Genomic DNA, 24,313 nt, shown 5'->3' on the forward strand with positions numbered 1-24,313 from the left:
AAGTCATTATTTATATTTTTAGAAAAGTGCCAAGCAAGCCACTGATTTATACCCCCAAGTTTTCTGGTGCTTACTAAGCCAAAACCCAAGGATTTTAGGGGACTATCAGTATCTTAGCATACATAGACGATGTACTTCTATACATCCAAGCTTCAAAGTAACAGTTCCTATCAACTTATTTAAGTATGTAAAAAACTACTCAAGGCCCTAGCCTGGCAGCTCAGTTGGTTAGAGTGTCATCTCCATACACCAAGGTTGTGGGTGTGATCCCTGATCAGGGCACATACAGAACTCAATCAATGAATGTATAAATAAATACAACAACAAATCAGTGTTTCTCTATCACTCTCTCTCTAAAAAAGTACATAAATAAAAATTAAAAAAAAGAACTACTCTAGACTGACAGGCCATAGTTATCTAATATTTTAAAGCAAAAGGACCAATAATATTACCTCGAGGAACAAACACTAACCTAAAGATTGGCCTGGATTTTACTAAATGCTTTTGTCTATATCTGGATGTAGTATTCCCATAAAGGTTATAAATGAAAAGCATTGGGAATCACTTACCCATTCTTCTCCCCAAAATGACTCTGGAGCTGGGATTCAGTGAACTGAGTCAGTTCACCCATGTATTCTACCCCCAGGATTTCAATGACAGAGGCCCCCAGCTTTCCTCCGAGACTACGGCTAACAAAAAAGACAAAGAGTTTGTAGGTCACATTCTAAATATGTAGTTAGCAGCAGAGATAAGACATTTTGCTCGTGCAACTAGCTCTCCCGAAGGTTCAGGGAAAATGAGAGCACACGTTTGTCCTGCCGACTATTGATAGTGTAAGACTAGATGAGTCTGGGGATGCAGATATTCTGGGAGTTAGGACCTGGGAAGATTAACAATAGCAAAAACAAAAGGTTAAAGTCATTAATTAGTCAGCAAGCCAACTGTATATAAAACTTAAAATTGAACAGAAACTACTGTCCCATTTAGGGATTAAAATTCCAACCCCCAAACAAATCCCTTCCACAGCTTAAACCTTTTTTGTTTAAGAATAAAGTAGCCCTGGCCAGTTGGCTCAGTGGTAGAGCGTCAGCCTGGCGTGCAGGAGTCCTAGGTTCGATTCCTGGCCAGGGCACACAGAAGAAGCACCCATCTGCTTCTCCACCCCTCCCCCTCTCCTTCCTCTCTGTCTCTCTCTTCCCCTCCCACAGCCAAGGCTCCACTGGAGCAGAGTTTGCCCCGGCGCTGAGGATGGTTCTGTGGCCTCTGCCTCGGGTGCTAGAATGGCTCTGATTGCAGCAGAGCAACGCCTCAGATGGGCAGAGCATCGCCCCTGGTGGGCATGCCGGGTGGATCCCGGTTGGGCGCATGCGGGAGTCTGTCTGAATGCCTCCCCGTTTCCAGCTTCGGAAAAATACAAAAAAAAAAAAAAGAATAAAGTAAAACATTTTAAGCCTGGCCTTTGAGGCTTCCTATAGTCTGTATTCAGCCAATCTTCTCAGTCCTATGTCCATCACTTCTCTTCCTCAGAATGGTCCAGCTAAACTACTTTTATGTCCCAGTTCACTGAAAAAAACCTCATATGCTTCCCCTCTCTGTGTTCAAAACATAGTCCAAATTGCCATTGCTCTTCCAGTCTCATCTGACCTTCCAAATTATGCCAAATCTCAAAACAAACCCCAAGCCACTTTCCTATACCCTTCTCAGGTTACTATTCTCTTCTATGAACTTTAGTAACTACCTGTACAATTCATTCAACAATTGTGTACCACCTTGGGATAACACTTTGTTGCTCAGAACTGTTATACCTGTTCCTTCAACAATACTATAAGCCCTTGTGAAGAACATACAATTGTAGGCACAACCTAGCCATTCATTTTACTTGGTTTCTTTCTTTTTTTCTTTTTTAATATTTTATTTATTGATTTTTTAGAGAGGGAGGAGTGAGAGAGAGAGACAGAGAGAGAGAGAAGGGGGAGGAGCAGGAAGTATCAACTCCCATATGTGCCTTGACCAGGCAAGCCCAAGGTTTCGAGCTGGCGACCTCAGTGTTCCAGGTTGACGCTTTATCCCACTGCGCCACCACAGGTCAGGCCTTACTTGGTTTCTTTCATGCTTAGTTTGGGAAAAATTCAGTAGCCCTGAATACCTTGATATATTATTAGAAGAAAAGAAGTAAAATTCCCATTTATTTTATTTATTTTGTAACAGACTTGAATAAAAAGCCTAGAGGGAAGTTAAACATACATCTATAAAAATCAGTTCACTTAAAAAAAATCAGTACTAAGTATTTTACACAGATAACCGAGAACTGAAGTTTCATTAAGAAAAAAAGGTCTGGCCTGACCAGGCGGTGGCGCAGTGGATAGAGCGTCAGACTGGGATGTGAAGACCCAGCTTGAGCAAGGGCTCATATGGTTTGAGCAAAAATTCACCAGCTTGGACCCAAGGTCGCTGGTTCAAGCAAGGGGTTACTCAGTCTGCTGAAGGCCCATGGTCAAGGCACATATGAGAAAGCAATCAATGAACAACTAAGGTGTCATAAGTGCGCAACAAAAAACTAATGATTGATGCTTCTCATCTCTCTGTTCCTGTCTGTCTGTCCCTGTCTATCCCTCTCTCTGACTCTCTCTCTGTCTCTGTAAAAAAAAAGAAAAAAAAAAAAAAAGGTCTGTGTTTTCTTCAAAATGTCCTGTTACCTTCCTCCCACCTCCCTGGTACCCATTTTTCGTAAGGAACAGAATAAACAACAACCAGAGAGTACCTTCACATGTAGCTAAGTGAAATTTAACGTGCTCCCCAAATACTTACATTTTGTTGATAGGCATGTGGCTGAAGAGTTGTGGCACTGACCCGTGAGAGACCAGGGTCTGGCGGTTGGGTTTGTTCAGTCCACAAGCCAGTTTTGCCAGGACCTGGAGCGCAGAAAGTACAAAAATCTCATTGCTGTCAACACCCATACAGAGAGTTGGTGAATATTAATACACACACACACACAGAGGCACAGCTTAAAGGCGTAACTAATGGTGTTCATATTAAAAACAAAAACAAAACCAGAAATTCAAGACATCTCTGAACCTTGATATCCCACAATGTCCTCAGTGGAAGGCATGACCCACCATCATAATCTACATTGTTTTTCCTGCATCTTCCATTCTTAGTTTTCCTTTAGTCATTATTCCACCCCCTATATCCCCACAGTGCTCCCACTTCAAGAGTGTGTAAAGGAGAGAAGCTGCAAAAGAAACTTATGACTCATTTCTTTCTTTCTAAAAAATATATATATATTTTAAATTATTTTTATTTATTTATTCATTTAGAGAAGAGAGACCAGAGAGAGACAGAAGGGGGGAGGAGCAGAAAGCATCAACTCCCATATGTGCCTTGACCAGGCAGGCTCAGGGTTTTGAACTGGCGACCTCAGCATTCCAGATCGATGCTTGAACCACTGTGCCACTGCCCGGTCAGGCATGATTCATTTCTTAATGTGTCCATACGAAAGTGCTAAACAAACTTGTGTTACCCATTTATTTATATTTCTAGATTAATGGCTAGTTCATTTTGACTCCTGATTTTAATGCATATTACCATAATTTTCTATTTCTGATAGAGATCGGGCTCAGAATCATTCTCCAATAGCAAACAACTTATCCTATAAATAAGACTTCAAAATGAATAAATTTAAATTCTTGAGAACTGTTTTCAAAGAATAAGATACTTTGATGGTATCACTTCACAAATGAAATTGGTGGGAATGTATAAAATCATTCTTTAACTTCATTGGAGAACAGAGGGGAAGGGGATGATAGGATGGGATAAACCCCAAGGGAAGGGAGGAGGGCGCTGTGGGGAGGGGGGCAAGGGAGATGTTGAGGGGAATACGGGGGAGAGGGGATGCGTTCGGGGCAACACTAGAATCTATGTAAACACAATAAATTAAAATCAATAAAAAAATAAAATAAATTCATTGGAGAGATTTTCTGGAATGACATTTAACTTGATTTAAGTTACTACATCGGGACTTCTGTTTTCCTTCCCTCCACCCAACCAGGAAGAAAAAACCCACCCACACTCTGCAGGGGAGGGAGTAACGGATAATCAGCCACTGCTGACTGTTCACCTAGTCAGAAGGGGATGAAGATCCCAGGCCCTCACTGCACTCTAATCAGAAAACCGGTTCTTCTGCCCCAGACTGAGAATTGTCTATATTCCATAAATCAAAAGTGTTCAAATTAATAAAATTTTACTATTCCATTTATTTTACTGCTTTCTTTAGGAAAGCATAAACACCTAGGTCACTTGACATACAAAATAATACTAGAATACTCAGCAAATGAAAAGAAAATAAATAGGTTTGTATATAAAATTCAAAGGCCAGCCTCCTTCTTAGATAATTCAGTCATTAAAGAAATATGCTTGATGCAACTATAAAACTACGCATTTTCAAATATACTTTAATAAGCATTTTCTGCAAATGTTTCAGCCTGCTTCTTAGGACGGTACATGTTCAATGTCGATTCCCATGTTAAAGAATAACTTAGGCTTTTACTTAGTTCTCAACATGAATTTTAAATAGAAGCCCATTGCAAAGTACGTGTGTAATGATTAAAATGTTCCACTCATATCTATCCTTGCTGCATTTAACTACAGATATCTGTGTTTCTCTTTGAAATCTGCTATTAGCCTTCACCTTATTGTGGGAAATCCCTGCTGAACACTGAAAACCAGTCTGCCTCTCAATGGCTGCTCGCATTTCCTCCACAATCACTGCTCCCATGGTGAGCTGTAGGTCTGGAGAGGTGGTGTTATCCATCTGAAGAGAATCAAGCCATTGCAATACGCCTTGTTTTCGCATCTCCTCTGCAAAAGTTGAGAGGTCACATTGAGACATTTTTTTAAAAATCAGAATGTTAAGCGTTACCTAATGCAGAAATGCTTAGATTTCAGGTACTTTAGACATGTAGATTTTCACAGAAATGGCAGCCATTTTAAAATACTACGTGGTACTTACAAGAGAGATCAATTTTTTTTTTTTTTTTTTTTTTTTTTTTTGTGACAGAGACAGAGAGAGGGACAGATAGGGACAGACAGGCAGGAAGGGAGAGGGATGAGAAGCATCAGTTCCTTCTTGTGGCTCCTTAGTCTCCTTAGTTGTTTATTGATTGCTTTCTCACATGTGCCCTGACCAGGGGGCAAAGCAGAGCAAGTGACCCCTTGCTCAAGCCAGCAACCTTGGGCTCAAGCCAGCGAACATGGAGTTGTGTCTATGATCCCACGCTCAAGCCAGCTACTCCATGCTCAAGCCGGATGAGCCTGTGCTCAAGCTGGCAACCTCGGAGTACCAAACCTGGGTCCTCCGAATCCCAGTCCAACACTCTATCCACTAAGCCGCCACCTTGTCAGGATCAATTTCTTCTTTATACTGATTCTAACAGCTTTAGCTTCAGCATAGGCTGTACCTTATAGTTTTAATATGCCATAAATATTTTATTGATTTTAGAAAGAGGAGAGAGGAATGTGGGGTGGAAGGAGAAGTGGGAATTACCAACTCATAGTTGCTTCTCATATGTGCCTTGACTGGGCAAGCCTGGGGTTTGAAACTGACCTCAGCATTCAAGGTTGATGCTTTATCCACTGCGGCACTACAGGTCAGGCTCCATAAATATTTTATATTATCTTTCATGAGCAATGATTTAAAAGTGTATCTGGGCCCTGGCCGGTTGGCTCAGTGGTAGAGCATCGGCCTGGCGTGCAGAAGTCCCGGGTTCGATTCCCAGCCAGGGCACACAGGAGAAGCGCCCATCTGCTTCTCCACCCCTCCCCCTCTCCTTCCTCTCTGTCTCTCTCTTCCCCTCCCGCAGCAAGGCTCCATTGGAGCAAAGATGGCCTGGGCGCTGGGGATGGCTCCTTGGCCTCTGCCCCAGGCGCTGGAGTGGCTCTGGTCGCAACAGAGCGACGCCCCCTAGTGGGCGTCGGGTGGATCCCGGTCGGGGGCATGCAGGAGTCTGTCTGACTGTCTCTCCTCGTTTCCAGCTTCAGAAAAATGCAAAAAAAAAAATAAATCTCAGATAATTTCATTATAATTCTATTGCAAATGATATTGCTTTTTAAATTTCAATTTCCCATTTTTAACTTTTAGTATAGAGAAGTACATTGATTTTTAAAAATTTATTTATTTTAAAGAGAGAGAGAATGAGAGAAACATCAATTTGTTGTTCCACTTATTCATTCATTCACTGGTTCCTCCTTGTATGGGCCCTGACAGGGGATCAAATCCACAATGTTGGTGTGTTCTGATGACACTCCAACCAACTGAGCTACTTAGCCAGGGCTTACAGTTGATTTTTATATTGACTTTGTCCCCTGTTACCTTGCTAATCTCACTTAGTCTAGTTGTTTTATTTGTTTGTTTTGGTGGAGGGATGTAGATTTCTACAAACATGGTCATATCACCTGCAAAGAGTTTACTTTTTCCTTCACAACCGAATATCTTTTATTTCCTCTTCTGTTCTGATTGGACCATCTTGTACTTCCAGTACAATGTTAAATGGAACAGGCATAAGAGTGAACATTCACGACTCGTGCCAGAACTTTAGACTGATAAACCTCTAGCTAGACTCCACAACTCCAGGGACCATAACTACTTACTTCTTCAAAGCCAGCAAAGCCTCTACCTCCCAAAACGCTTACCTTTGATAGTTGATTTATAATTTTTTTATACCAATACATATTTCATAGGCATTCAGAAGATATTCAATATGTGCTTAGAAAGAAGTGAATTAAGAGCAAGAAAAAGAAAGAAAGAACAAGCAAATGAGTTTCTTGGCTAATTATAAAACAGCCCCAAAGAAAAATTTTTGACTGGCAATTTTTGAGTATTATTTTTAAGTGAATGTACTACTTAAAACTTTCCACACACACATAACTATTTCAGAAACAAAATACAAAGTTGCAAACGGCATTGTGGCTGAGCAGGAGTGCTAGCTTTGAACCTAGTATGAGGCAGAATGGTGAAGGTTACCTGCACTTAGATCAGCTAATTCCTGCGGTCCTTTTGTTGTTGCTGCACACATAGATGAAGACTCGAGAATATAATATGCAACATCATACACCATTTGCTAGACATTGCAATATTCTGAACACTATAAATAAAAAGATGACACCACTGCACCTGGAAGCTTAATATGTACTCTGGACATACTACAGAAAACAGATACCTAAGACACCGAAATAAGACTTCTTTATAAACACTGGCATTTTAAATAAAAATGTACATAGATCAGAAAGATAGGTGTAGAAGAAAGAGGAGCATGCCCATTTGAGTTCATATCTGACCACCAACAAAGGTATGTCCCATCATCTTTAACCAGAGAGCTGTTCAACAATGAGTTTCAGCCAAAAACCAATGTAAAGTGCAATAATTGTTCTTATTCTGAGGTATGTGGATTTCAGAGGACCTGTTACACAACTGAAAACTGCATACAAAATTGTCTTAAGTGTATTTTTCTAAGACAAACAAGAATCCAGAGCTTTCAACAGATTTTCTTTTCTTTTTTAAATGTTTATTATCTTAATTTTAGAGAGAGAGAAGGGAAAAAGGGGGAAGAGAGAGAGAAAGAGAGAGACAGGAACATTGATCTGCTCCTGTATGTGCCCTGACCAGGGACTGAACCAGCAACCTCTGCGCTTTAGGATGATGCTCTAACCAACTGAGCTATCCAGCCAGGGCTCAAGAGATTTTCAAAAGGGTTATAGCCCTCAAAAAAATCCTTGAAAAACCAATGATTTAAAGCATTATAAAAGAATTTATAAATATTTATTTTAAAAATACACAAAATAAGATATACAAACCTAAGATCAAACAACAAAAAACAAAAAGCCTAAAAAAAACTTTCTTAACTTCTGACTCTGGTTCTAGAATAATAAAGCATTACATATCATTACATGTCTCACCACTAAATCCTATGTACCATACCTTCGCCTTTTTTTTTTAAGAGAGAAGTAGGGGGGAGGGAGAGAATGAGAGGGGGGGGGGGGAGAGAGAGAGAGAGAGAGAGAGAGAGAGAAGGGGCTTGGGAGGAGCAGGAAGCATCAACTCCCATATGTGCCTTGACCAGGCAAGCCCAGGGTTTCGAACTGGCAAACTCCATGTTCCAGGTCAACGCTTTATCTACTGCGCCACCACAGATCAGGCCACCTTCACCTTTCTTAAGTGGCACATATTTTGTCCATTGTGTTCCCTACACTACAAAACTAAAAGATCTGCAGACTCCAGCTTGGTAAGCTCTATGTCAGATCAGAGAGCAAAGTAATTTCGGTGGTCATTCTCACAGGCTTCCCTAGACAGTTTTACTACCCTTCAACACAACATGTTAAAGGCATATCATACAGCAAAGGAAACTTTAACACTTTACATCTTATTTTAAAACATAAAACCCAGCCCTATATAGAGCATCAATCAGCCTGGCATATGGACGTCCCAAGGGTTCAATTCCCAATCAGTGCACACAAGAGAGTCAGCCTTCTGCTTCTCTTGCCCACCCTCTCCCCCTTCTCTCCTTCTTCCCCTCCTGTAGCCAGTGGCTTGATTGATTCGAGCATGGCCCTGGGCACTGAGGGTAGATCAGTTGGTTCCAGCACATCATCCTCTCGTGCTAAAAATAGCTCAGTCCAGGTACTTGAGGAAGTCTGTCTCACTATCTCCCTCCTCTCACTTAAAAATTTTTTTTAAGTTAAAGCCTGACCAGGCAGTGGTGCAGTGCATAAAGCCCCGGACTGGTATGCAGAGGACCCAGATTTGAAACCCCGAGGTCGCTGGCTTGAGCACAGGCTCATCCCGCTTGAGTGTGGGCTCACTGGCTTGAGCACTGGGTCACTGGCTTGCACGTGGAATCATAGACATGACCCCATGGTTGCTGGCTTGAGCCCAAAGGTCACTGGCTTGATCAAGGGTCCACTCACTCTGCTGTAGCCCCCAGTCAATGCACATGTGAGAAAGCAATCACTGAACAACTAAAGTGCCCCAATGAAGAACTGATGCTTCTTATCTCTCTCCCTTCCTGTCTGTCTGTCCCTCTCTCTGACTCTGTCTCTGTCAAAAAGGAAAAATAACAACATAAAACCCATGGAAAATTCACCACTGTATCAAGAAATAAGTTAAACTCTCTTGGAGCTTTTTCTGGAGAAATATGTATTGTTTCTACAAGTAATAGCAGATTGCCTTATTTTTTCCCTAAAAAGTTAACTTGCTACAGTTTCCTTTTGGCTAATGCCCAATACTTAAAGTTTTTGTTTGTTTGTTTTTACTAAAGAGCTCTTCTGAATAAGAACAATGTTACAAAATAATAGTTCTAAAAGTACAGGTTAGGAACCAAGGGAAAATAATAGACATACTGTTTGTAATATAGCCATGATCAAAAATACTAGAAGGCCCTTGGCTCAGTGGTAGAGTGTGGTGGGCCTGGCGTGCAGGAGTCCTGGGTTCAATTCCCGGCCAGGGCACACAGGAGAAGCGCCTATCTGCTTCTCTACCCCTCCCCCTCTCCTTCCTCTCTGTCTCTCTCTTCCCCTCCCGCAGCAAGGCTCCACTGGAGCAGAGTTGGCCCGGGCGCTGGGGGTGGCTCTATGGCCTCTGCCTCAGGTGCTAGAATGGCTCTGGTTGCAACAGAGCGACGCCCCAGATGGGCAGAGCATTGCGCATCGCCCCCTGGTGGGCGTGCTGGGTGGATTCTGGTCAGGTGCACGCGGGAGTCTGTCCGACTGCCTCCCCATTTCCAACTTCAGAAAAATAAATAAATAAATAAACCTAGAAAATGGCTAGGAAAAAAGTGTGAACACCCTACAGAAACCCTTCTAAAGAACGAAAGAATTCTTTGCTCTGGGAGATCCAGCTGAACTCTATTTTCATAATATTTGATTAAAAAAACGTAAGACCCAGCCTTGGCCGGATTACCTCATTGGTTGCAGGGGTCCCCAAACTTTTTACACAGAGGGCCAGTTCACTGTCCCTCAGACCGTTGGAGGGCCGCCACATACAGTGCTCCTCTCACTGACCACCAATGAAAGAGGTGGCCCATCCGGAAGTGCGGTGGGGGGCCGGATAAATGGCCTCAGGGGGCTGCATGCAGCCCACGGGCTGTAGTTTGGGGATGCCTGGTAGAGCATCGGCCCAAAGTACAGAGGTTGCTGGTTCCATCCTGGTGAGGGCACATACAGGAACAGCTCGGTGTTCCTCTCTCTCTCTCTCTCTCTCTCTCTCTCTCTCTCTTTCTTCCCCTCTGGCTAAAATCAATAAATAAAAATTTAAATATATATAATACCCAGATTCTCTTAGATGTAGAATCTGGAACCATCATAAACTAATATTATGCAGATTATATCACAAGTTTTTGCCAGTAAAGTAAATAAAGATGAATTCATTAAAAAAAAGAAAAATCAGCCTGACCTGTGGTGGTGCAGTGGATAAAGCATCGACCTGGAAATGCTGAGGTCGCCGGTTTGAAACCCTGGGCTTGCCTGGTCAAGGCACATATAGGAGTTGATGCTTCCAGCTCCTCCCCTCCTTCTCTCTCTCTGTCTCTTCTCTCTCTCTCTCTCTCTCTCTCTCTCTCTCTCTCTCTCTCCCTCTCCTCTCTAAAAATGAATAAATTAAAAAAAAAAATAAATTAAAAAAAAAAAAAAGAAAAATCAGCCCGACCTGTGATGGCACAGTGAGTAGTGTTGACCTGGAATGCTGAGGTTGCCGGTTCGAAAAGCTGGGCTTGCCCAGTCAAGTATGAGAAGCAACTACTACTATGAGTTGATGATTCCCGCTCCTCCCCCCCCCCCCAACTTCCTCTCTCTCTCCTCTTTCTAAACTCAAGAAATAAAATATTTTTTAAAAATCACTTATCATTTCCCTACACATCAGTAACCAAGTAGAAATTTTTTTCAAAAGTAAAATTGCCATAACAAAAAAAAAATTAAAGCATCTATAACAAATGAATGCATAAGATATTTATAGAAAAAATTAAAGCTTTAATAAAGTTATTATAATTGGATATTCATATAATAAAAAAAAAAGGGAGGCCCTGACTGGTTGGCTCAGTAGCAGAATGTTAGCCCTGCCTGTGGAAGTCCTGGGTTCGATTCCTGGCCAGGACACACAGGAGAGCCACCCATCTGTTTCTCCACCCTTCTGGCCTCTCTTTTTTCTCTCTCTCTTCCCCTTCTGCAGCCAAGGCTCCATTGGAGCAAAGTTGGCCCGGGTGCTGAGGATGGCTCTGTGGCTTCTGCCTCAGGTGCTAGAATGGCTCCATCTGCAACAGAGCAACGCCCCAGATGGGCAGAGCATTGTCCCCTGGTGGGTTTGCCAGGTGGAATCTGGTTGGGCGCATGTGGGAGGCTGTCTCTCTGCCTCCCTGCTTCTCACTTCAGAAAAAAAAAAAAGGAATCTTGATTCCCACCTCATACCCTACAGACATATACATAATGGATTGTCAATCTAAACGTGAAGGGCAAAACAATAAAGCTTCTAGAATAAGACAGAATTTCTTCATGACCTTAAGGTAGGGAAAGATTTTTTAAACAGGACATAAAAATATATACTATCCATAAGAAAAAGAAACTGAACCAAACTAAAATAAAAAACCTCTGTTCATCAAAAGCCAACATTGAGTGAAAAACGAGCCACAGATCAGAGATATTTACAATATGTATATTTGACAAAGGATTCATATCTAGCATGAAAAGCCCTACAGATGGAGACAAGACAATCTAACAACAAACGAACACAAGACTTAAAACAGGCATGTCATAAAAGGAGATATCTGAATGGTCAATAAACATACAAAAGGTGCGCAATGTCATTAACAGCAGGGACATGGAAACTAAAACCACAGTGTGGTATCACTATATACCCATCAAAATGGCTAAAAAGCAAAAAAGAAAGTTTTTAAGTTTACTGTTCTTTCTTTCTTTCTTTTTCAATTTACTGATTTTAGAAGGAGAAGGAAGGGTGAGAGAGATAAGAGAAAGAGGGATAGAAACATCTATCTGTTCCTGTATGTGCTCTGACCAGGGATCAAACCCGAACCTTTGCATATCGGGACGATGCTTTAACCAACCAAGCAAAAAAAAAGTATTGACAAGGATGTGGAATAACTGGAACCCTAATCTGCTGCTGGTAAGATTATAAGTTGGTACACCATATTGGAAAACTATTTGGTAGTATCTACTAAAGCTGACTATAAACAAACCAAAGCTGAATATAGGTAAACCCTACAACTGAGCAGTTCTAGTCACATACCCAACAGAAGTGCATACATGTGTTCACCAAAGATATTTACAAAAATGTTCACAGCAGCACAATTCTTAGTAGCACAAGAATAGAAACAACCCAAGTACCCATCAATAGTAGAATGGGTAAATTATGCTATATTCATATAATGAAACTATGCACAGCAATGAGAGTAAACAAACTCAACTATATACAAAACAATAGATGAATTTCACAAAGACAATGTTGAGTAAATGAAGCCAGACTTGAGTATATACAGCATTGTTCAATTTTATAAAGTTCAAAAATAAGCTAATTAGAAATCACACATGACCTGTGGTGGTACAGTGGATAAAGTGTTGACCTGGAATGCTGAGGTCACCAGTTCAAAACCCTGCACTTGCCTGGTCAAGGCACATATGGGAAGCAACTAGTATGAGTTGATGCTTCCCACTCTCTAGTGAGACAGACTCCCACATGCACCCCGACTGGGATCCATCTGGCAACCCCCGTCTTGGGCAGATGCTCAGACAAACCGAGCTATCCTCAGCATCTGGGGCCGATGCTCAAACCAATTAAGGCGCCGGCTGCGGGATGTGCAGAGAGAGAGAAATGGGAGGGGGGGAGAGAAGCAGATGGTCATTTCTCTTGTGTGCTCTGACCAGAAATCAAACCCGGGATGTCCATACACCAGGTTGACGTTCTATCCACTAAGCCAGCTCATTAGGGCTGGCAAAGATTTTTAGTTTGCTCACTTTTTTTTTTTTAGATTTTTTTTTTTATTTATTCCTTTTTATTAGAGAGGGGGAGAGAGAGAGAGAGGGAGAGATAGAGAGAGAGAACAGGAAGCATCAACACTCCTATGTGCCTTGACCAGGCAAGCCCAGGGTTTTGAACCGGCGACCTCAGCATTCCAGATCGACGCTTTATCCACTGCACCACCACAGGTCAGGCTAGATTTTTAAACATTAGATAATATCAATTGCTGATGAGGATATGGCAGAAACAAGAATTCTTTTATTTAGTTATTTATTCATTCATTTTAGAAAGGCGAGGTGGGAAAGAGAGAGACAGAGAAGGGCCGGGGGAGGAACAGGAAGCATCAACTCCCATCTGTGCCTTGACCAGGCAAGCCCAGGGTTTCGAACCAGCAACCTCAGGGTTCCAGGTCAACACTTTATCCACTGTGCCATCACGGGTCAGGCGGGAAATAGAAATTTTTATGTACTGCCAGGGGTAGGGTAAACTATTACAGGGGTTCTGGGGAGCAAATTGACAGTATTTAGTGAAACTAGGTATAGGTGTATACCCTATGACCTGGCAATCCACTCTTTTTTTTTTTTTTTTTTACAGAGACAGAGAGAGAGTCAGAGAGAGGGATAGATAGGGACAGACAGACAGGAATGGAGAGAGAAGAGAAGCATCACTCATCAGTTTCTCGTTGCGACACCTTAGTTGTTCATTGATTGCTTTCTCATATGTGCCTTGACCATGGGCCTTCAGCAGACTGAGTAACCCCTTGCTCAAGCCAGCGACCTTTGGGTCAAAGCTGGTGAGCTTTGCTCAAACCAGATGAGCCCATGCTTAAGCTGGCGACCTCAGGGCCTTGAACCTGTGTCCTCCGCATCCCAGTCCAACACTCTATCCACTGCGCCACCGCCTGGTCAGGCCTGGCAGTCCACTCTTGAAAACATTTCCTAGAGAAACCCTTGCATAGGTCCTAAAGAGGATGAACATCATATAAACAGTAGGAGATTAGAAGCAACCAATGAGTTTATCACAAGGGGAATGGTCTGTAACCATGCATTATGGTTGTAATTAAGGATGTAATTAAGTAAAAGTAATCAAATACACATAAATACAGCTATATAGATAAACTAATAAAATCACTATTGAAATAAAATAAACTCTATAACACAACACAATATTGTAATTAAAAAACACAAATTTAAAAAGCACATACACAAAGCAATGCTTATAATTATAAAGACATATACATATTTAAAATATATACCAAATACACTGGGGGGTGTAAAATGTATGTGAGGTCAGGTAGGATATGGAGGAATCACCATAAAGGAAAAAAATATATAAAATGAAAGAGGCCTTGCACAGCCCATTGATATTGTGCTATGAACTGATTAGAAATTTTGAGAGATTCAACTCCCAGTACTTGAGAGCTCCCTTAAAAAAAAAAAAAATCAAGTTACAAGATAAATTAACCTGCAAATGATGGAAGTGTTCAGTCAGACTTCTACTGATAACTCTACCTTGCCCTAGTCATGTCTAAAGGCGAATTTGATTTCATACAGATTTCAAGCTTCCAAACATCCATATACCTGGAAAGATAAGAGAATGTGTATATCCTTTCATGTGAGTCCTTGTGATTCATGCAGGTTGTAGTTTAAGTTTCCTTTGAATCAATTCAAGAAGTATCAGTGAGACCAAGCAAAGCAGGTTCCAAAGGCAGGAAGCAGAAGCAAATGATGCTATGGAAGTACCTTTCTCAACAGTCCCTTCTGTTGTTGCAGGGTCTCGGGGCAGCCCTTCAATGTAGGTGGTTGGCAACAAGTCCACTGAGATAGGCTGACTTTGTAGCTTTTGCAGTCTCTCTTGCACAGCACTGGTCAGGTCTACATAAGCTTCATCAATGCTGGCACGTTCAATCACAGCAAAATGAGACATTACCTCCATCACTTCCACACTGGCTTCCCGGTATCTAAGAAGTATAAGGATTATACATATACACAATATGTGGAGGCAACTTTGAGACTGTGGGCTGATCTCCCCCTGATAATAGAATAGCAATATATATAATCAGTGTAAGATCTCTTTAAAGAGAGGAATGACTTGTCAGACTATTGTAGATAGTAACCCAATCAAAGGGGTCAATAAGCAGGAAGATGGTTAATAACAGAAGCAAGGCAAAAGAACCATGGAGGCAAACATTTGTGGTGAAACTCTAACATATCAAGTAGAAAGAAAGCATCAGACCATAAACATGTCTATGTGACACAAGGATCTCTCTAAAGAGGAAAGAAATGCTTCAAACTAGTTTAACTAGAAAACATTTTACTATGATCATCTATTCCTTTTGTTATTCTCATATATCCACTACATGGGATTCTGTTTCTACTTTTCTCTTGAAGTACGAGGTAACTTATAGGGAACACTGCATTGATTAGTGAACCCAAGTATCCTGTCTTCCTCAGGATGGAAGTGACATGTGGATTTTATACCTCAGTCAATGGTGAATTTCATTAACATGTGAGTTGGTCCTTGCTACATGCACACACACACAATCAAGTCCTATAATTTCTGCATATACTAAAATTTGAATTATGAACTTGAAAATAAGCTCCTAGAATGTAGTAATGTATCTGGCAGGCAGACAGCCTCCCCCAGAGGATATCAATCCCACCATATGCAGTCTATTCAAACCAGAACAAGCAGCTCTTCTGGCTGTATGTAGCTAGTTTTCTATGGCAATGTGTGGATATTTTCTTTGTTTTGGACTTGCCATGAAATTTAAATAAGTTCTTTGTTCCTGTTGAACCTATTATTTATCATAAAAATGGAAATATTTGCACCTCATTATTAAGACATCTCTTAAAACTAGTATAATTATTTTTCTAAAACATTCTCAAATGAGAAAATTAAAGAAAAATAGCTTTCTTATGTTTTAGTCATTATTTGGGCTGGAGAGAGGGCAGTTTGACCTCAAAGAAAAAAAAGAGAGCTTACCCACATGCAGAGCAAGGAAAGTTAATTCTACCGCAGTAGCTGGTGTTCTTCACAGTCTCTTGAGCAAATTACTCCAAAGTATTGTTAAGAATATTTGATAAATTTAGTGTATACACATTTCTGCAAATTATATTTTTATTTTTTAAAAGCTGGTATCTCAGGTTAATCATTAAAATAATAATTTTAAATCATTACGCTTTAATAATTCTCTGGTCTATAAACTTACTCCTAACTTTTCTAAAACTGCCTTTGTTCAAAAAGTTTAAAGTTGATGGCATGTGAGTTTTCAAAATCACACTAATATTTCTGGGAAGTTACAATGTTTTTACTACCATAAAACTCTACTCAATGCAATGTAGCATATGTCCATTAGCTGAATTAATTCTAATTTAGGATTAAGTTATGAAGCTCCAGTCAAATCTGTTTTTTTTTTCTGGCAATAACTTCAATGTGTGGCTGGCTATGACACTTCATCTTTAAACTTCCAATTCCTAGGTGAATTCAGGAATATTTAAAGTCCCAAGTCAAAGCATCATCCCTACACACCACACCACACCACAGAGTGTAGTGCATCATGAGAATATGGATACTGGAATCTGAAAAAAACCTGAATCCTCAGTCTTCTATTTTCTAGCGGTGTAAACTTATTTAACCTCTCTGAACTTGTTTCCTCATCTGTGTGTGTGTGTGGGGGGAGGGGGTACTACCAGAATTATATACTGTATAACAATGTGAGAAATTGCCTATGAAGTTTAACCCAGTGCCTGGGATATGACACATGCTATTAGTATTTAGCACCTACTATTAGGATTATTATAATCGCTTGGGTACCTACCTCTAACATGGTTATGCCTATACATGTCTCCTACTCCCAGATTAACCTTCTAAAATTTGGGAAGAGACAGCTTAGTTCAAAAACAGAGAAGGGAGCCTGACCAGGAGCTGGTGCAGTGGACAGAGCATCAACCTGGGATGCTGAGGACCCAGGTACAAAACCTCGAGGTCACAGGCTTGAGTGCAGGCCCAAAGCCAGTTGGCTTGAAGCCCAAGGTCGCTGGCTTGAGCCCAAGGTCATTGGCTTGAGCAAGGGGTTACTGGTTCAGCTGGAGCCCCCCTGTCAAGGGACGTGTAAAAAGCAATCAATGAAGAACTAAAGTGCCACAACTATGAGTTGGTTCTTTTTTTTTTTTTTTTAATTTATTTTTTACAGAGACAGAGAGTGAGTCAGAAAGAGGGATAGACAGGGACAGACAGACAGGAACAGAGAGAGATGAGAAGCATCAATCATTAGTTTTTCATTGCGCATGCAATACCTTAGTTGTTCATTGATTGCTTTCCCATATGTGCCTTGACCCCGGGCCTTCAGTAGACCGAGTAACACCTTGCTGGAGCCAGTGACCTTGGGTTCAAGCTGGTGGGCTCCTGCTCAAACCAGATGAGCCCGCGCTCAAGCTGGCGACCTCAAGGTCTCGAACCTGGGTCCCCTGCATCCCAGTCCAACTCTCTATCCACTGCGCCACCGCCTGGTCAGGCTATGAGTTGGTTCTTTTCATCTCTCTCTCCCTTCCTGTGTCTCTGTCTCTCACAAAAAAACAAAAACAGAGAAGGTAATTTCCTTTGAGATTGTTCAATTCTGACAAATGATTCTAGATATTGCACTAGAATGTCAGTGTCAGTGTGACTCAGCCTTCTCTGGAAAAACTCTTAGTTTCACAGTTAATTTAATTACTTGGAACACTTCATACTTGGCCTGAGAACATAGAAATATTAAGATTTAATTATAACAACCAATTTTTAATAAGAAATGGAAAGATGTCAAGGGTAGAAATTGTTATAGGTTATAAGGACTCTGAACTGTTCCTGAAATACAATATCAGAATCTGGTTTTTTTGTTGTTGTTTTTTTTTTTAAAGAAACAGAGAGTCAGAGAGAGGTACAGAAAGAGATGAGAAGCATCAATCATCAGTTTTTCATTGCAACACCATAGTTGTTCACTGACTGCCTTCTCATATGTGCCTTGACGGTGGGGCTACAGCAGACCGAGTGACCCGTTGCTCAAGCCAGCAACCCTGGGTCCAAGCTGGTGAGCTTTGCTCAAACCAGATGAGCCCGCGCTCAAGCTGGCGACCTCGGGGTCTCGAACCTGGGTCCTCGCATCCCAGTCCGATGCTATATCCACTGCGCCACCGCCTGGTCAGGCTCAGAATCTGTTTTAATTTCACAGAGAAAAGTTGGCTGACCAAAGGTAACATTTTCAGATATTATTTACACAAAACAAACTTGAAACATCAGTTCCTAGGCTCGTGGAATATCATTTCCAACCCTTTCACTCCCCTAAACAACCTTTCCTTCTTACTTGGTGAGGTTGGCTTTCCCACGGCACTCACGAACTTGTGCCAGTAGAAGATCTGGGCATAACTTCTTAGCATCATCTGCCCACATGTTTCTAGTAACACCAAATGCACGTGCTTCGTAACTCACTGCAATTATTCTAAGGTTAGAAAAAAAGGAAAAGAAAAATATTACACAGTCACGGGCAAAAATAACTTAAATTTAAACAAATAGGCTATACACATAACAGTAGAAATGTTTTGGCCACAGATGCCACTATTTGATCTCAAACATAGTAGTTCAGAAATTTCAAAAATAGTACCTAGCACAGTGCCATGCATTCTTTTTTTTTTAATTCATTTTTAGAGAGGAGAGAGAGAGGGAGAGAGAGGGGGAGAGGGGGAGAGGGGGAGAGAGAGAGAGAGAGAAGAGAGAGAGAGAGAGAGAGAGAGAGAAGGGGGGAGGAGCTGGAAGCATCAACTCCCATATGTGCCTTGACCAGGCAAGTGCCATGCATTCTTATAGATGAAAATAGTAGGTGACAGTCTGCCCTGTGGTGGCCCAGTGGATAAAGTGATGACCTAGAATGCTGAGGTCCAGTTCAAAACTCTGGCTTGCCTGGTCAAGGCACATATGAGAAGGAACTACTACAAGTTGATGCTTCCCGCTCCTCCCCTCCCCTTCTCTCTCTCTCCTATCTCTAAAATCAATAAGTAAAAATTTTTTAAAAATAGCAGATGACAGTTACAACAGTAACTGTGATACATACCCACCACCCTTCCATGATTTGTACTGTACAACTGCACAAGGTTTATTTCTCAAATGAGGATTTTGCCGCTGTTCCACTTGAACAAAAAAACAGTCCATGTCCACTAGAGCAACTACCCGGGCCTGTCCATTAGCCATTTTTCTGTAAGACAATATTTTATAGACAGTTAAAAAGGATACCCATCCAAAGTACCACGGAAATCTATTTTGATTCTTCCATTGTTGAGTTACCATGAGCATGAGAACCTGGAAACTAACAAGAATGAAACAGGCCTTTTCATCTACTGCTAGAAGCAGAATAATAAATTGGAAAATTTTAGGAAGAGAGCATTAAAAGCTTTAAAAATACCCAGACCCCAAAAGAACAGAACACATCACAAAAGATATTAGTGAATAGGCACATGAAAATGAGCTCAACATCACTAGTCATAGGGAAATGCGAATTAAAACCACATTAACAGAGGGATTAAGTCAATAGTTAACCTAGCTCATAGACAAGTCTCAAGAACAAGTTCAGGGAAAAGAGAAGCAGAAAATAATATATGACATCATAGCATTCACATGAATTTAACTTTTTATTCTGAAATAATTTTAGACTTACAAAAATATTGCAAAAATACTAGGATTCTCCTACACGTAGTTCCCCCTAATGTTAATATTTTACACAGCAGTTATCAAAACTAGCCCTGGCTGGTTGGCTCAGTGGTAGAGCGTCGGCCTGGCGTACAGGAGTCCCAGGTTCAATTCTCGGCCAGGGCACACAGGAGAAGCGTCCATCTGCTTCTCCACCCTTCCCCCTTTCCTTCTTCCCTATCTCTCTCTTCCCCTCCTGCAGCCGGGGCTCAACTGGAGCAAGGTTGGCCCCGGTGAGGATGGTTCCAAGGCCTCTGCCTCAGGCGCTAGAATGGCTCTGGTTGCAACAGAGCATCGCCCCCTGGTGGGCATGCTGGGTGGATCCCGGTCGGGCGCATGTGGGAGTCTGTCTGACTGCCTGACTGCCTTCTCGTTTCCAGCTTTGGAAAAATACAAAAAAAAAAAAGTTATCAAAACTAAAAAATAAATGAACACTGGTATAATACCCAACTACATACTTTACTTGAATATTACTAATATCCTTTTTCTATTCCCGGATGCAATCTGGGATCCAATCTTAGTCTTCTCCAACCCCTGACATCTCCTCAGTCTTCCCTTGTTTTTCACAACCTTGACACCTTTGAAGAGAACTAGTCATTTACTTTGTGAATATCTCTCAGTATAGATTTGTCTGATGTTTTCTCTGGATGAGATTGAGGTTATGCATGTCTAGCAAGAATATTACAAATTTTAATGTGCTTTTCTCAGTGCATCATATTGGGAGGTATAGAATGTTGATAAGTCTTATTATTGGTGATGTTAATTAACCATGACCGTTTTAGTTGAGAGAGTGTTTGCCAGATTTTTCACTGTAAAGTTACTTTCAACCACTAAGCACCCATCAGTGAATCTTGCCTGCGACAATTACTTTTTAAGTTTTCTAATGGTGACTTTCTACTCATTCATGTAAATTTCTGAAAACCAAACAATACTACAGGGGTCCCCAAACTTTTTACACAGGGGGCCAGTTCACTGTCCCTCAGACCGTTGGAAGGCCGGACTATAAAAAAACTATGAACAAATCCCTATGCACACTGCACATATCTTATTTTAAAGTAGAAAAACAAAATGGAAACAAATACAATATTTAGTATATGTGCTGCCGAAACGAGCACCAAATACAATATTTAAAATAAAGAACAAGTAAATTTAAATAGACAAACTGACCAGTATTTCAATGGGAACTATGCTCCTCTCACTGACCACCAATGAAAGAGGTGCCCCTTCCGGAAGTGCGGAGGGGGCCGGATAAATGGCCTCAGGGGGCCGCATGCAGCCCGTGGGCCATAGTTTGGGGACCTCTGCAATACTACATACTATTCAAAGACAGACATACATAAAGGTATGAAGAGTAAATTAGAAAAAACAAGCCTTATATACTTAATAGTAGGTACAGACTAATATCAATTAACAATGTCAGAAATTTGGAAGAAGGAATGTAAACTAATGAAGTGGTTCCCAAACTTTGCTGCAGACTGGAGTCACTCAGGAACTCTTAAACAATATTGATATTGCCTTCTACCACCTGACATCCTAATCTAATTGGTACGGATATGACGTGATTTTTTACAAGTTCTCTGGGCCCTTCTAATAATATGCGCAGCAGAGACTGAGAATCACTGACCTAAAGCATATCAGATACTTATAGAAACACCAGTAATTCATGATTTAAATATGAGAAACACAGGTTACACAGTTGGATAAGCACTCAACTGTACTTTTTTAAGTGTCAAAAATTAACATTCACCTTGAAAAATGTGGCATGCAACTACAAACTGGAAGTGGAAAGAAAACAATAAATTTAAAAAATCAGAGCATTAAAGCATTAATTCCTTATATACTCTACTTACCTAAAACAAGCAGGATACAGTACTTTAAACACTTATACATTAAAACCGTAACATGTCAGAAATCACTTTACCTTGAAGTGCCTTTGCCTAGCACTGGAACAGATGTCAGAATAAAAATAGTAAATGCATTTTCACAAAAAAACACTACGAGCCCACCATCTTAGATACAAATACCAGAAGTGGGGTATGAATAGGAAACAGTGATTTCAGTCCAGCAAACATATTACTGTTTACAAACACAAAATCCGATATGCAGACTTTAACATAATGAGGCTGTTGAAGGTTTCAGTTAGCGAATTTTGCTGGAGAAAGCAAGAGCTTTTTAACGATGGAAAAGGAAACGCGTTCTCTGCCAAAACTCTCTTTTCAGGACACGGGTTATACTACTGTGAAGACTGCACTTCAAATGATCAAAACTGCGCCAACTTTCAATGATTGCAATTATTCATCTTTAAATATCTCGACTTATCCTAATTTGTACAAAATAAGTCTGGTGCCCATCAGGCGATAACACACCCAAGGAAAGTAAGTACAAGTGAAGAAGGAGGTTTGAGAGCTATAGAGAAAATATTTTTTTCCACAAGAAAAATCCTCTTAGAGGAGAAGAATTCTAGGGCCACATCCCAGAGAGCATGCATTTTTTTATTCATGTAATTTTGGTCCGATGTTGTCACCAGCCACTGCTATATATTAAAACCAGTAGCCAAGGCAACACGAAAAACTTGAAAACTAATACCGAAAGTTTCCAAATTCTCTTACCAATGTGGCAAACGCCTGGCAACACTGCCAACAGCAAACGCCGCAAATGCTGGGCTCGGGGTCCACTGGAAGATGAGGGCGTCTTGAATATCTGTCCCTTTCCGGGATCAAGTCAGTCGGTACCAAGAGATTTATGCCCCGTAAGGATGAAGGAACGGACCAAGGCGCAAAGGACCCTTGCCCGGCAGCTGCCCACACCCCGGCATCCGTTCGGCCACCGCCCGCGCGCCCAACTGCTAGCGCTCCTGACAGATATCAGACGGCGCGCTCGCAGCGAAGGGCGTTGACGCGCCTGCGCACAGCAGCTCTTCCGTCTTCCGCTTCGCACACCCGGGGCAACCGTCACAAGGAAGCCGCCACTTCCGCCGGCGCGTGCGCACTGAAGGGTCAGGCGCGTGTGCAGCGCCGGCTCTTTCCCCGCTGGAGCTTCTGCCGCTTACGGCTCCTCCTCCTGCTCTCCCCCCTTCCCACCCCCCCAGCCCGCCGCGGCCCGGTACTAGCGTGTTATTCCGGCAAGGGAGCCGTCTGTACCTTGTGCTCTCGGCACGGCCGTAGTGCGCTCTCGCGGCGCGTGGCAGTAGCCATGGCGATGGATCAAGTGAACCCGCTGTGCGAGCAGCTGGTGAAAGCGGTGACGGTCATGATGGACCCCAGCTCCACCCAGCGCTTTCGGCTGGAAGCCCTCAAGGTAGCTGGGGTCTGGCGCTCCAGGCCTGCCCCGAGACCCTCCCGTCCCGGCGCCGCGCGTAACCTTATCGTCTCCTGCCCACGCGGCCCTGCCACCTCCCTCCCCAACCCCGAGGGGCCTTCCCCGGCCGCTCTCCGCGCCGCTTCCCGCTCTCCGCCTTTTCTGCTCGCCGCGCCGGCCCTTTTCCCGGGGCGCCCCGGTCCCTAGGTGCTTTTGGCGGTTTCGTCTCACCACCACTTCTCTCTCTTCCCACTCTCCCCGCATCTGTTTACTCTAGTTCGCACTGCGACCCCCCCTCCGCAGCTGCCTGCGCTCGTCTTATTCCCCCAAGCCCTATGTCCCCTGGGCTGCCCGTGGCGCACGTGTCCATCCCGTCTTCAACGCCAGCTACGTTCTTTATGGTCTCCCCTGCGCTAAACGTTTCCCTGCTGACTCTCCTAACCCGCCCCGAGTGAGCTCCAGCCCCCACTGTGTCCTTTTGCTTACGTCGTTACACCCCTCCCTACCCTCTTATGTGTCTTGGGTGTTTCTTAGCTAATTCTCACACGCCCTCCCCCCATGTTTTTTATTGTGTGATATTCTTAGGTTATTTTGCTCAAAGGTGAACTTCCACCACTTACTTTGCATTTTAAGAAGGGCCCTTTGAATTCCTGAAAGTAGTTTTCTTGAGTCCCGGATGCTCTGCTCCTGGGACTGACGCTAGTGTTGCAATTTGGGGATGCTAATTAGTACAGATGCAGATGCTAATGATTGCATGAGCATATTCCAGCGTGAAACAATATGTGTGGGCTGTGAGAAATGAAATAAGGGAAAAATACTTGTGCATAGTTTAAGTGATGTACAATGAGCATCACTTGGAGGAAACTTTACAATATATAGATGTATGCCACAGAGTTTGGAATCAAACAGGTTGTATTTCTTTTTTTGGCTATGAAATATTAAAAATAGACACAAAATCATGCTTGACCTGTGGTGGCGTACTGGGTAACACGTCGGCTGATGAAACCCTGGACATGCCGCCCAGTCAAGGCACCTACCAGAAGCAACTTCTATGAGTTGATTCTTCCTGCTCCACATCCCCTTTCTCTCTCTCTCCCTCTCTCTTTTTCTTTTTCTCCTCTCTCTAAAATCAATAAGTAAAATCTTTAAAAATAAATAGACCCAAAATTAGGGTATTACATTGATTTTTGTGTATACCTATTGCATAAACTACTCAGCTGTTAAAAAAAAGATTTTATGTTTGCTTTATCCTTCCCCTCCACCAGAAGATTTTTTTTTTAATTGATC

The 24,313-nt window shown here is 42.1% G+C and overlaps 2 protein-coding genes across 2 annotated transcripts in view; one reads left to right on the forward strand and one right to left on the reverse strand.

Moving 5' to 3' along the window:
- POLH (DNA polymerase eta) overlaps positions 1-22,473 on the reverse strand; it is a 37,724-nt gene extending 15,251 nt beyond the window's left edge. The window contains exons 1-7 of the mRNA XM_066359330.1: positions 22,339-22,473; positions 19,098-19,238; positions 18,354-18,488; positions 14,755-14,972; positions 4,688-4,857; positions 2,809-2,912; positions 570-689 (exon numbers count right to left, since the gene is read on the reverse strand). Of these exons, the coding sequence (XP_066215427.1) occupies positions 570-689; positions 2,809-2,912; positions 4,688-4,857; positions 14,755-14,972; positions 18,354-18,488; positions 19,098-19,234 (884 nt within the window). The 5' untranslated portion in view covers positions 19,235-19,238; positions 22,339-22,473. The remainder of the gene's footprint in view (positions 1-569; positions 690-2,808; positions 2,913-4,687; positions 4,858-14,754; positions 14,973-18,353; positions 18,489-19,097; positions 19,239-22,338) is intronic.
- Positions 22,474-22,712: 239 nt separating this feature from the next.
- Positions 22,713-24,313, forward strand: part of XPO5 (exportin 5) — a 45,797-nt gene continuing 44,196 nt past the window's right edge. Inside the window, exon 1 of the mRNA XM_066359329.1 lies at positions 22,713-23,026. Within this exon, the coding sequence (XP_066215426.1) occupies positions 22,922-23,026 (105 nt within the window). The 5' untranslated portion in view covers positions 22,713-22,921. The remainder of the gene's footprint in view (positions 23,027-24,313) is intronic.

The sequence above is a fragment of the Saccopteryx leptura genome, chromosome 1, assembly GCF_036850995.1.
Source record: "Saccopteryx leptura isolate mSacLep1 chromosome 1, mSacLep1_pri_phased_curated, whole genome shotgun sequence".
In the NCBI taxonomy this organism is placed as follows: Eukaryota; Metazoa; Chordata; class Mammalia; order Chiroptera; family Emballonuridae; genus Saccopteryx; species Saccopteryx leptura.